Source organism: Caretta caretta, chromosome 12 (genome assembly GCF_965140235.1).
Source record: "Caretta caretta isolate rCarCar2 chromosome 12, rCarCar1.hap1, whole genome shotgun sequence".
Classification (NCBI taxonomy): domain Eukaryota; kingdom Metazoa; phylum Chordata; order Testudines; family Cheloniidae; genus Caretta; species Caretta caretta.
In genome coordinates this window covers 39,622,407-39,634,049 of record NC_134217.1, presented here as the reverse complement: position 1 = coordinate 39,634,049, position 11,643 = coordinate 39,622,407, and the positions used below count along the sequence as shown (strand labels likewise).

The 11,643-nt window shown below is 52.7% G+C and overlaps 1 protein-coding gene and 1 long non-coding RNA gene across 6 annotated transcripts in view; one reads left to right on the top strand and one right to left on the bottom strand.

Annotated features, from left to right (window-relative positions):
* Positions 1–360: 360 nt before the first annotated feature.
* Positions 361–4,949, bottom strand: LOC142068679 (uncharacterized). Its single transcript, XR_012664611.1, has 2 exons — positions 4,767–4,949; positions 361–1,078 (listed from the first exon to the last, which is right to left on the bottom strand). It is a non-coding gene; the product is annotated as an uncharacterized LOC142068679 (long non-coding RNA).
* Positions 1,396–11,643, top strand: part of PIEZO1 (piezo type mechanosensitive ion channel component 1 (Er blood group)) — a 110,495-nt gene continuing 100,247 nt past the window's right edge. For 3 of the 5 annotated variants that reach the window (XM_048870828.2, XM_048870830.2, XM_048870827.2), the window contains exon 1: positions 3,369–4,346. In XM_048870828.2, the coding sequence (XP_048726785.2) occupies positions 4,283–4,346 (64 nt within the window). In that variant the 5' untranslated portion in view covers positions 3,369–4,282. Of the gene's footprint in view, positions 1,442–3,368; positions 4,347–11,643 lie in introns of those variants that run through there. The other 2 variants (XM_048870829.2, XM_048870832.2) reach the window with 2 other exon arrangements.

The window sequence follows — 11,643 nt, the reverse complement described above, 5'->3', positions numbered from 1 at the left end:
TTTAACCTTCATTTGTGTATGCTACCCTAAGGACTTCCTATGCTGTCTACCAGTTAATGACTAAACCCTACTGTTTTGACCGCTGTCACCAGTTGTCACGGAGTCCCCGGGTGATGATCTGGAGCTGTTCCCTACGAAGCCAGGCAGGACTCTGGGGAAGTCTCCTTTCTGGGAGCAGACTGTCTGCAGGGCAAGAAGCTCACACGGCTTTCACCTTCCTGGGTCTGACCTCGGAGCATTCAGCATCCTCTCTGCCCCTCCGTGCGCTTCCCACAGCGAGTCCGCCCAGGCGGGGTCCTGGGGAAGCCAGAGGGTCCTGCCCCCCAACTTTGCAGTCAGACATGACTGTCAGCCAGCCAGTAAAACTGAAGGTTTATTAGACAACAGGAACATGGTCTAAAACAGAGCTTGTAGGTGCAGAAAACAGGACCCCTCAGCTGGGTCCACTTTGGGGGGCAATGAGCCAGACAACAACGTCTGCACTTCACTCTATGTCCCCAGCCAGTCCCAAACTGAAACTCTCTCCAGCCCCTCCTCCTCTGGGCTTTGTCCCTTTCCTAGCCAGGAGGTCAACTGATTCATTTGTTCTCCAACCCTTTAGCTCTCACCTTGCAGGGGGGAAGGGCCCAGGCCATCAGTTGCCAGGAAACAGGGTGTCGGCCATTCTCTGTGTCCTGACCCCTGCACACACCTGCCCTCTAGGGCTCTGCAACGATCATACACCCTTATCTCACCCCCTAGATACTTAAGAACTGCACTGGGGAAACTGAGGCACCCCCACACTATTCAGAGGAAACATTAAGAACAGTCCCACTTCGAGACCAAACTGAGCGGGGTCACTTTAGCCAGTGACCTGGGGAAGTTTGAACCCACCAACATTCGCTGTGTGAGTGTCACTGCAAATGTGCACGGAGCTCACAATGTGAAGCAGGCATGCTGAAGGCTCAGAGGTCCAGTCTAAGGAGCTGGTGAAGATGTTCGTCTTTCCCCAGAGGAAGAGTGAGACACCCAGGGGGTCTGGCGCACTGAAGAGTTTCCTCCTAGAGGGTGTTCCAAAGCTGGAGCCATAGCACCGATACTGTGAACATAAGAACGACCATACTGGGTCAGAGCAAAGGTCCATCCAGCCCAGTATCCTGTCTACCCACAGTGGCCAATGCCAGAGGGAGTGAACCTAACAGGCAATGATCTAGTGATCTCTCCCCTGCCATCCATCTCCACTCTCCGACAAACAGAGGCGAGGGACACCATACCTTACCCATCCTGGCTAATGGACTTAACCTCCATGAACTTATCCAGTTCTCTTTAAAACCCTTTTATAGTCCTAGCCTTCACAACCTCCTCAGGCAAGGAGTTCCACAGGTTGACTGTGCGCTGAGTGAAGAAGAACTTCCTTTTTGTGGATCCAGGATGGTTGGTGCCACGATATTAGAGAGACAAGGTGGGTGAGATAATATTTTTTATTGGACCAACTTCTGTTGGTGAGAGAGACAAGCTTTCAAGCTTACCCAGAACTCTTCTTCAGCTCTGCCAAAGGTTCTCAGAGCATCACAGCTAAATACAAGGTGGAACAGATTGGTTAGCGACATATTTAAAGGGACCATTCAAGGTGAAATGGCTCATTAACACCCCTGCAGTCACAGGAGAAATTAAAAAAAAAGGGGGGGGGGTTAGTGGGTTACAGATTGTTGTAATAAGCCATAAATCCAGTGTCTTTATTAAGACCATGGTTTTTGCTATCTAGCAGAGTTATTAATTTAAAAGCTTCCAGGCTCATCTTTTGAAGGTGTTTGCGCAGGTTTCCTTTGAGGATGAGAACTGAGAGGTCAGATATGGAGTGATCATTCTGTAAAAAGGGTTTGCCCATATGGTGTTTTTGTCTTTTATCATTTTCCCATGTGAGTTCATTTGACAGTGTAGTGACTGTCTGGTTTCACCCACGTAGTTGCTATTGGGGCATTTAGTGCACTGGATGAGGTACACCGCATTTTGTGATCGGCATGGGTAGGACCCATGCATTTTGAAAGGTGTGTTGTGGGGGGGTTTGATCACTGCAGTGGAGGAGATATGTCTGCAGGTTTTGCATCTGTTGTAAATTGGATACAATACTGGGATTGGTCCCCTAGCCTTATCCCTGCTTCTTACCAGGTCCTGAAAACCCTGTCCACAGAAAAGTTTTCAACTAGCAATAATCACGCCTTAGTCTGAACTTCATCTACGATACTGCCCTGTTCGTCTGGCAGTGCACTGAGTTGGTGTGTCCTGGTCTGTATGGCTCTTGCTTTTGAGGATGAGCTTAGTGTGGTTAGGGGTTGTTCAAAGGCCAGAAGAGGGGGTATGGGAAAGATTTCTTTCAGGATGTGGTCTCCATTGAGTTATGGGTTATAATTGTTTAATAATACCCCAGATGGGTTCCAGTGTGGTGTGGTAGGTGACAGCTAGGGATATGCAGCCAAAGGTGGTTGTTCCCCCTGTCCCCCCCATTGAAGGTTCTTTTGGAGTATTTGGGTGGCCCATTCCATGCTGCAATCTACATCTCTGGGGAAGTGTCTCTGTTTGGTGAAGGTGGTTTTTAAGCATTGTAAGTTGTGTATCTCGGACTTTCTCCTGGGAGCATATTCTGTGGTATCTGAGGGTTGGCTGGAGATAACCGATTTCTTGGTGTGTTTGGGGTGGCTACTGAATCTGCAAAGGTTGGTGTGGTGACCGGTTGTCTCTAGGGTTCCATCGCTGGAGCTGACCAGGGTGCCCCGGAAGTTGGTGGGGGTGCGGGAGGGGGAGTTTGATGGATGGGTGCTGATTGTTGAAGTTGTGGTGGAAAGGGTGGAAGGCAGGTGAGCTCTGGCTAAGGCTTCTGGCTCCTGGCATATGGCTCTGATTCGTCTGGCAGGGGGAGAGGTGATTTGCTGTTAATTTGCACAAGGCACCTCTCAGGTTGGTTTCTCCTTTTCTAAAGGGCAGCAGAGACCAAGGCTGTGATCCGATCGCACTTCAACAATAAGAGGAGTCTCCCAGAGCTTCCCCTCCACTAACTGCACAGTCCCAACCCCCCTGACCCCCCAGCCCGCAGTCTCCTCCTTGCGCAAGGCAGCCCCAAATACAGCAGCGGGCGCGCACTCTCCTGGCAGAGCCCTGCCAGCCCTGTCTCTTTTCCGACCGGGCAGGGGCCACCCCAGGCAGGAAGGACGCCACAGGGTGGGTGCTGGGTGCCCCCCAGCGCTGCGGAGTGTCGCGGGCTGCCCGGCGCTAAGAGGAGCAAGCGTGGTACCGGCGCTAGGTGGTGCTGGCTCCCCGGCTGAGCGCGGCGGCTGCCCGGGGACGGGCAGGGAGTGGGACCCGCTGGCGCAGGCCGGGGAGGCCACAGCAAAGCGCAAGTTGGACGCAAAGCGCCTTGTGGCCGCAGCTTGCACACGTGCTGCGGGGGTGGGGTCAGGATCCGAGCCCCGAGGCCAGCCAGGACCCCCGGAGCCAGGCCCGCGGCAAGGAGGGCTGCGCCTCGGGAGGGCGAGAGCGAGCAGCCTGCCCCTGCCCCTGCCCCGCCCCGCCCCGGGCGGCAGAGCTGCCAGCGGGGCGGACCCACGCGTGGGGGGAGCCCCTTGCTCCGGGCTCGTGGGCACTACGAGCAGAAGCCGGGCCCCGGGGGCAGCTGTCGCTTCCCCATGAGCCCTCCGCGCCAGGACAGCGGGAGGCCTCCCGCCCGCGCAGCGCCTCCCCCGGGCAGGCTGTGAGCCCGACCGGCCCGGCCCGGCCCAGCCCAGCCCAGCCCATGGGGGCTGAAGGGAAGCGGCCCAGGGCTGGACAGGGAGGAGACCGCGCCTATAAAGACCCGTGGGAGAGCAGCCGGGCCCAGCCCGCCGAGCTCGGCCCCCGGATAAATCCACCTTCTTCCTTCCCCCGCATCAGACTTTCCACTGGAGCGCCGGGGCCAGGCTGCTCGGGTTACACACGAGCCTGCGCGGGGCAGCGCGGGAAGGGGGCTCCGCGATGCCGCGCTGTTCCGCCCCCCGCAGCTGGGAGCGGGCTCGGAGCGGGCCCCGCTGATCTGCCCGGAGCGGAGTTCCCGCAGGAGCGGGGCCAGCCCGCCGCGCCCGGGCCCGAGACTTTCCCCGCGGGAGCTGCCCGGCACCAAGGGACGATTGCGCGCGGAGCCCGCCGGGGCTTGCCCAGCGCCATGCGCTGCGGGCGGCCCCTGGGCTCAGCCTGACCGCGGGGCTGGCTGCGGGCACCCACGGGGAGTCTGGGCTCTTTCTGCCCCCCACCCCCGCCGAAGTCGCGGGGCGGGATGGAGCCGCGGGCGCTGTGTGGGGCGCTGTACTGGCTGCTGCTGCCTCTCTCGCTCCTGGCCGGTGAGTAAGGAACTGCCCCGCTCCCTCCCGCCCGGTTTGTCAGAGCCCGCTGGGGGTCCAGGCGAGGCCGGGTGGGTCGGGAGTTCCCTCGGGAGGCTCGCGTAGTGGAGAGCCTAGGGAAAGTCCGAGCCCCCTGCTGCCAGGAGAGGGCTGCTTGCCGCGCGCGGAGGCTGGATTTGGGGGGGTTGCATGTGTGATGTTGCGGTGCGGTTGTTTTTTTTTTTTTTTTTTAAGACGTGGCTGGCGACCCTTCCAGCCCCCGTGTATGTCGCGCTGGGACGGGAGGAATCGCCAGCGTAGCGTGGAGAAACTTTGTGTCCGCTCCGGGCTCTTGGGCTTCCCGTCCCTTTGCAGAGCGGAGAGCTACGCGTTCCGCGCGGCCGGTGGGCGATCCCGCGTGGGAAGCTCGCTGCGACTCACCTGCACGCGCGGGGGAGCGAGCTCGAGAAGGAGACCAGACTGGGGCAGAGCCCCCTGGGCACTCGACCTGTAGGATGAACTGGCCAGTCACTGCACGCAGCACGTGTTCTGCCAGGGCTGGGTCCGCTCTCTGAGCAGCGCGGGCAGGTCCACGGGGGGAACGGAGGAGCAGGAGAGAAACAGGGGGCAAGGCCGACCCATGGGGGGAAGGAGGGGGTGTCACTCTATATAAAAACCACAGATCAGTCTCAGCTCTTCTTTTCCCCACCCACCAGTCCCTGAATTGCTTAATTTTGACGCTAAGTACATCCCCAGCAGCAAGAAGAAAAGGAGGACTTGTGGCACCTTAGAGACTAACCAATTTATTTGAGCATGAGCTTTCCTGAGCTACAGCTCACTTCATGGGATGCATAAAGTGGAAAGTACAGTGAGGAGATTTTATATATACATACAGACCATGAAAAAATATCATTTGGCAAGGAAGATGATGTCTGTCTGTATCTGTACAAGTTCTTTCATGAAGTGGATAGATTTCCACTCCATACAGCTAAATGCAGTGCCTTGCATAAGGACAGGTTTAATGTCCCTGCCCATAGGGAGCACCACCTACCCATATGGGGCACCACCTCTCCAGCTTTCCTCTTCATTTCAACCATCTTTCTTCCTGCCAGATGAGACCTTAAGAAAAGATCCCCCCCGCCCCATCCCCACCCTTCTGGCTGCACCCCCACCCTTCTAGTTGGAAGGCACTGGGCAGGAACCCAATCATGTTCCTGTCTTAGCCTGAAGGGCCCTTGTTTAGTGACCTGAGGTGCTCCCAGGGGTGAGAGGTTAGCATAGATCAGTGGTTCTCAGCCAGGGGTCCGTGTACCCACCCGGGGGTATGCAGAGAGTCTTCCAGCAGATTCATTGACTCATCGAGATATTTGCCTGGTTTTACAACAGTCTACATAAAATGCACTAGTGGAGTCAGTACTAACTAAAATTTCATGCAGTGACTTGTATACACTGCTCTAGATGCTATACGCTGAAATGTGAGTACGTTTATATTCCAATTGATTTAGCTTCTAATTATGTGGTAAAAGTCAGCAATTTTTCAGTAACCGTGTTCTATGACCTTTTTGTATTTTTGTGTCTGATTCTGCAAGCAAGCAGTTTTTAAGTGAGGTGAAAGTTGGGGTGCACAAGACAACTCTGATTCCTGAAAGGGGTACAGTAGTCTGGAAAAGTTGAGAGCCACTGGCATAGAGGATGGAACATGGGTGTCCACATGGCAGTGCTGGCTAGGTTGTGTGTATTTATATTCCTATGTATGGTCTCTCTAAAGCTGCCTACCGGGCACCTATGTACTATGGCAATCAGTGGCATGCAAACACTCACAATAGTATATCATCTTTTGAAGAGTAACTGGCTTGTCTATCACCACTGGTGTGCATGGCACATTCGAGACATGTAAGAAACCATGGTCCCTACCCTGAACAGCATGTCTGAAGAACAAATTTGTATCAAAGCCCTGAATGCTTAGTGTGGGATGAAATCAGGTGTCATACTTTCCAAGATGCTTTGTGTTCGTGGCCCGGGTGAACCTGGCTTTCTGCTCTTAGGCACCTGTGGAACTCATTGCCAGGGGATGTTGTGGAGGCCAAAAATGTAACTGGGTTCAGAAAAGAATCCGATAAGTTCATGGAGGACAGGTCCAGCAGTGGCCATTAACCAAGATGATCAGGGACACAACCTCATGCTCTGGGTGTCCCCAAAGCTCTGACTGCCAGATGCTGGGACTGGATGACAGGGGATGGATCACTTGATAATTGACCTGTTCACTCCCTCTGATGCATCTGGTTCTGGCCAGTGCTGGAAGACAGGATACTGGGCTAGATGAACCATTGGTCTGATCCACTGTGGCCGTTCTTATGTTCTGTTGTCCCAAGACACAGGGTTAGGGGGTAGAAAAACAAGCAACTTCTGCCTAGTGCTGCTGGGGGAGTAGCTCTTTTAAATTTTCCCCAGGCAGCAGGGAAATGCATCAAATCAGTGCAGGCCAGCTGTTACTAAACATTCGCTTTGCTTGGCTTGCCTTTAGCTAGGTGAATGGGACCACACCTGTTAACAGGACCTTGTCAAGAGGGTTAGGTTTGTAAAAGGAGTCTGCTGTGGTCCCATGGATGGAGTACAGGACTGGGAGTCAGACCTGGCTCCTGAGTCCATCCCGGAACCACTGTGAGAACTCAGCCTCTGGGCCTCCGATTCCTTAACTATTGAGTGGGGACAGTGATGCTTGTCTGTGAAGTGTTCTGAGAGCGGCGGGGGTAAAGACTAGTGTTTTATTAGAGTTTTATTAGACTAGTGTTTTATTCGTTACCCATCAGATAGCACTGTGCAAGAGGAGTGGAAATGTCTCAGAACAAACAAGCAGCGTATGTGGTAGAATGTCCGCTTCACAAAGCACAGTGGTGCGAGAGCCAGGGCCACGCTGTCCTCAGATGAGGGCAACCCAGCTGGGGAAGGAACTTCCGGAGATTAGAATCAAGCAACTGAGCACTCTTGGAAATGCTGCAAATCCTTCCTCTTTGATAAAGCTTTTCTTTAGTAGAATGATCTATTCCACATCAGCCACCCCTCAGCGTAACCTCCCTCTTCTCCTCCCAGCATAACTCGGAAACAGAGAATATCCAGAGATAATAAAGTCCCTAATGTTCTTCATGTGTCATCAATCTATCGTAAGGGGAAGGCACTCGGCTACTATGCTGGTGAGTGGCAGTACAAAACCCTAAGACAGGTGGTTTTAATCATATCAGGTGGTAGTAACAGGTGTTTGTTGGTTTTTTTGAAGTGAGTGTCATTTTTGCAGGAGTTGTTATTCAGAATGATAAAACAATGAGTGCTACCAAGGCGTGAGTATGTGAAGTAGGAAACAGTTGTGATGCTGGAGTCTGTTTCTTTACTTAGATTTCTAACTTCTTACTCTTCCTCCCCGGCCTCTGTCTGAAGTCTCTGCATGCATCAAGTCAGCGAGTATTTCAGAAATATTTAAAAAGCAAACTTCTGGTCATCCCTGAGCTGTTTCTGTTAATCCAGAGTTTACTTTTGCAATCTAATTTCCAGAAACTTGTGAGAGAGGGACTGACTGGCGTATAGTGACGCAGGTGGCTGTTAGAAAATCTCGGCAGCGTTTCCAGGAGCTGTGCTAATAGCCTTCAGGGTGCAGTTTTGACTAATTTTGGCTTTTCCCCCTAATCCATTCACTCAGCCCAGAGAAAGTCTCCATCTGTTAATAAGACATTCTGGGTAATTTGTATGCTTGGGGAAAACCCACCTAGGCTGTAGCAACTGGTTTTCAGAGAGGTCAAATCAATGATAAAAAGCTGCTCTCAGACTGTTTTAAGCAATGTTATTCTTTGGAGACCGATGCACCACCAGCCTGAGCAGTCGTTTGGCTAGTAGTCTGGAAAATATCATTGTCCTGAGACTTAAAAAACAGAATAAACCTTTTCGATCTGTACTACTCTGTGAAGTACGTTAGTTGACAGTGGACTGTCCGTTTCCCTTTAAACAGACACTAATGAAAAGCCCTGTTGGGTCATCCAGCCCATTGCTCTGCAAATGAAGGATTGCACTCAACAGCTTCCTTGTGTTTTGTCTGGCCAAGTTTAGAGAAAGGCCCAAGCTATGGTGCTTCCACCATTTCCCCAGGGAGATGAGCCACAGCCAAAGACCTCCTCAGATTCTAGTTAGAAACTGGGGGGAGAGGGAAGGGGAGGGAAGGCGGCGTGTGGCTTTCCAACCCAAATTCTGTGGCAAACTGCTGCTTGGAGGGGAAAAGAGAGCGGTTGAGGGGGAAATCTGCCACTGTGAAAAGCTATAGTGTGACTCTTCTCCAGTAGGTCAAAATTGCTTGACTGCTTCTGCCATCAGCAATGCCACCTCCTCCGATTAATAAACTGAAACTGTTTTGCCATGAGCTGTCAGGCTGCATTTGGGATCACAGCAGGTCAGGATGTGATTTACAGGGATTCGGGTGGCAAAGTGGGCTTTCTTGGCGGTTAGAGAAAATCTGACTAGCTCTTTAGCTGCCCTTTTTACTTTGGGTGGCAGAGGCGTTTTTAAAAGTTGCTGACTTCCTATTTGTTCTAGTCTGTGTGTGTCTCTCAAGCAGTGACTCACAGTGACAGAGTGTGCAGGATGTGAGAAGATAATTATAACTCTGCCTGCAAACACCACTACGACAGTGTGCCCATCTGTCTGTTACAAACCCACTTTTCTGGGTGTTAACCACAGCCGCAAGAAGTTGATGTGGAGCATTTCAGGCTGGGAGCAAGGATTTGTTTCCCAAATTTGCTTCATGTTGGTTTGGGCATCTTGGAGACACACATGGTTATAAAATATACAGGGGCATATCCTCACCTGGTGTAAATTGGTGTGGCACTGTTGACTTCTGGTGAGGCCTACTGTCATTTACACCAGTTGAGGTTTTGGCTGGTTAAGTGTGTGTTCACAATGGATATAATGTCTTTCTAAAAGAGACTTCCTCTGCGTGTCCCTGTAGTAGAACAACAGCTGAGATTTGGACTGAAAGTACATTTTTTGCTGTTCGGTGAGTTTTGACAGCGCCACGAACCTTGTCAGTTTCACCTTCTGCCTTGGCCTACTGCTGGCAGCATTTACATTCACAGCACTGCAGGCAAATGTTTAAAGCCGCAAACCCTGTGTTCTTCGAAATCCTGTAAAATTGCATGACTTCCCCCTGCACGTTAGGTTCTGTAGTTGTTTCTTTGTACTGTACTAGGAACTGAGTTAAGTAGCCACTGTCCCTTTTAGTTAGAAGACTCCTGGGTGTGCTCAAAACTATTTTTCCGAAGTGGAACGTTCAGGTGACCAGCTCCCAGTATGATGTGGGGAAGAATATTGTGAAACACCTGCCGAGTTATTTCCTTCTGAAAAGGGCTATTGCGTACTTCTGTGGTCCTGTGCCCCACTGTGCCTGAGCACTTCACAAACGTCACTCTGTGAGCTTGGGCAGAACTGTGCATTCTATTGATGGGGAAACTGAGGCACAGAGCAGGGACATCACTTATTCAAATTCACACAGTGAGTCAGTGGAAGAACCATCAATAAAACCAGATGGCCTTACTCCCTTCCTTTCAAAATCCAGAACATAACCCAAGTCCTGCAGCTTCTTTCTGTACAACATCTCTAAAACATAACCCACTCTCCCTCCCTATCCCAGCTGCTTCTCCCTGCCGTAGTCTTCGCCTGTCTTGACCCCGTAATCATCACCTCTCAGGTCTTCGATATTCCTCTCTCCAGTCCATCCATCCGTGGCTGAATCCTCTCCCCTGCCTGTAGTGTCACTTTGCTGCCTCCCTTTTGGGGTGCATGTGAAATGAAAGCCCCATGTTGTCTTTCCAGGCTCCCCATGACACTGCTCATGTTTCTACCCTGGTTTTATTAGGGGTCTCATCCCCATCTCTGTCGTTGCTGCCAGCCTCCGTTCCCCTTCAGTCTCTTCTCACTATTGTCTCTGCTGCCAACAACCTTCCCAAATCTTGTCCTCTTCCTCCCCCACCTCACTTCAGCTACTCCTGAAGCCCCTCTCTGGAAGCACCACATGCGAAAAGAAGCGGGCATCTTCACTGCCAGCCCAGAGTACGTGGCTTAGCTCCAGGCACTGGTCCAGGGCCATAACCTCAGTACTGCTCCTCAAGAACTCCGTGCGCATGTAGCCTGCCCAGACCTTGCCTCGCCTCCTAGTCCCTTTGCTCGGATGCCTCAGTCCCTTCCTCCTCCTGCCCTTTGCCTGTAGACTGTTCCTCTTCTAAGCAGCTTCGGGCAGGGAACTTGTGTATGTGGGAAACACCTGGCCCATTTACAGTGCTACCAAGCTACCCCCTCGGGGGCTGCTTCCTCAGAGCTATTTCCCTCCCTGGTTCCACCCAGCTGTCTCCATTGTGCCAGAGGTTCTCCGGTTGGTCATAGGCAGTAATTGTGAATGGAAGCTCCTAGGCGCACACCCCGCTCCCAGGGCAAGGCTTGGCATGGCTGGGGCCTGTGGCCGGGGCAGGCATGTGCACTCGGACCCGATCTCATGCCCGCAACAGGGAAGACGGACGTGTGGGGATCAGTGTGCCGTGGGTTAAAGCTCTTTGTAGACCAGGCCGTGTGTAGCGTTAGCAGGTGTTCGCTGGTGGAGGTTCCTTGTCTGTACTAGAGTTCTGTTTAACATCATAACTTTAAAGTGATGGAAATAGAACTGCACAGCCCGGAGTACCGGGACCCGAGCAGGCTCCTGACCGTGAGGAACTGGCGCGGAAACTGCCCTCTGTCCACACCAGGACGGCACTAAGACTGGGATAAGGACCCCGCGCCGATGTGACCTGCTCTTGAGAGGCCTTATTTCCCTGGGTTTCAGCCTCTCTCAAGTGTTCTGTGTAATAAGGAGTCCCCCTAACCCCACCTGTTTAATAATGTAACGATAGGGAGTATGTTGAGGGGTTTCTCTCCTGGACAAGCCCAGGCGTTGGGTGCTGGCTGCTGTTTCCCAGCCTCCCTATTTTAGCTTTTATGTTTTTTCCTCCTGAAATAAAGGCTCCACGAAGTCGGCTCCAGCCGATGACTCCGCTGCTGCTTGTGCGGGAGAGTGGGCTGCACGGCCGTCCCTCCTGTGGCTGGGCCCTGGGTTAAATAGAAGAGAAGTAAACCAGCATCGGTGGCTGCGTCTTACGGGCAGGGCCTCAAAAGAAAAATAACTGGTGCTTCCAGCAAAGTGCTGGTCTGCACAGTGTGTGTGTGTGTGTGTGTGTGTGCGTGTGTGTGTGCGAGCACGGTCCCAGTCTGCATGGTGTGTGTGTGTGTGCGTGGTCCCGGTCTGCACGGGGTG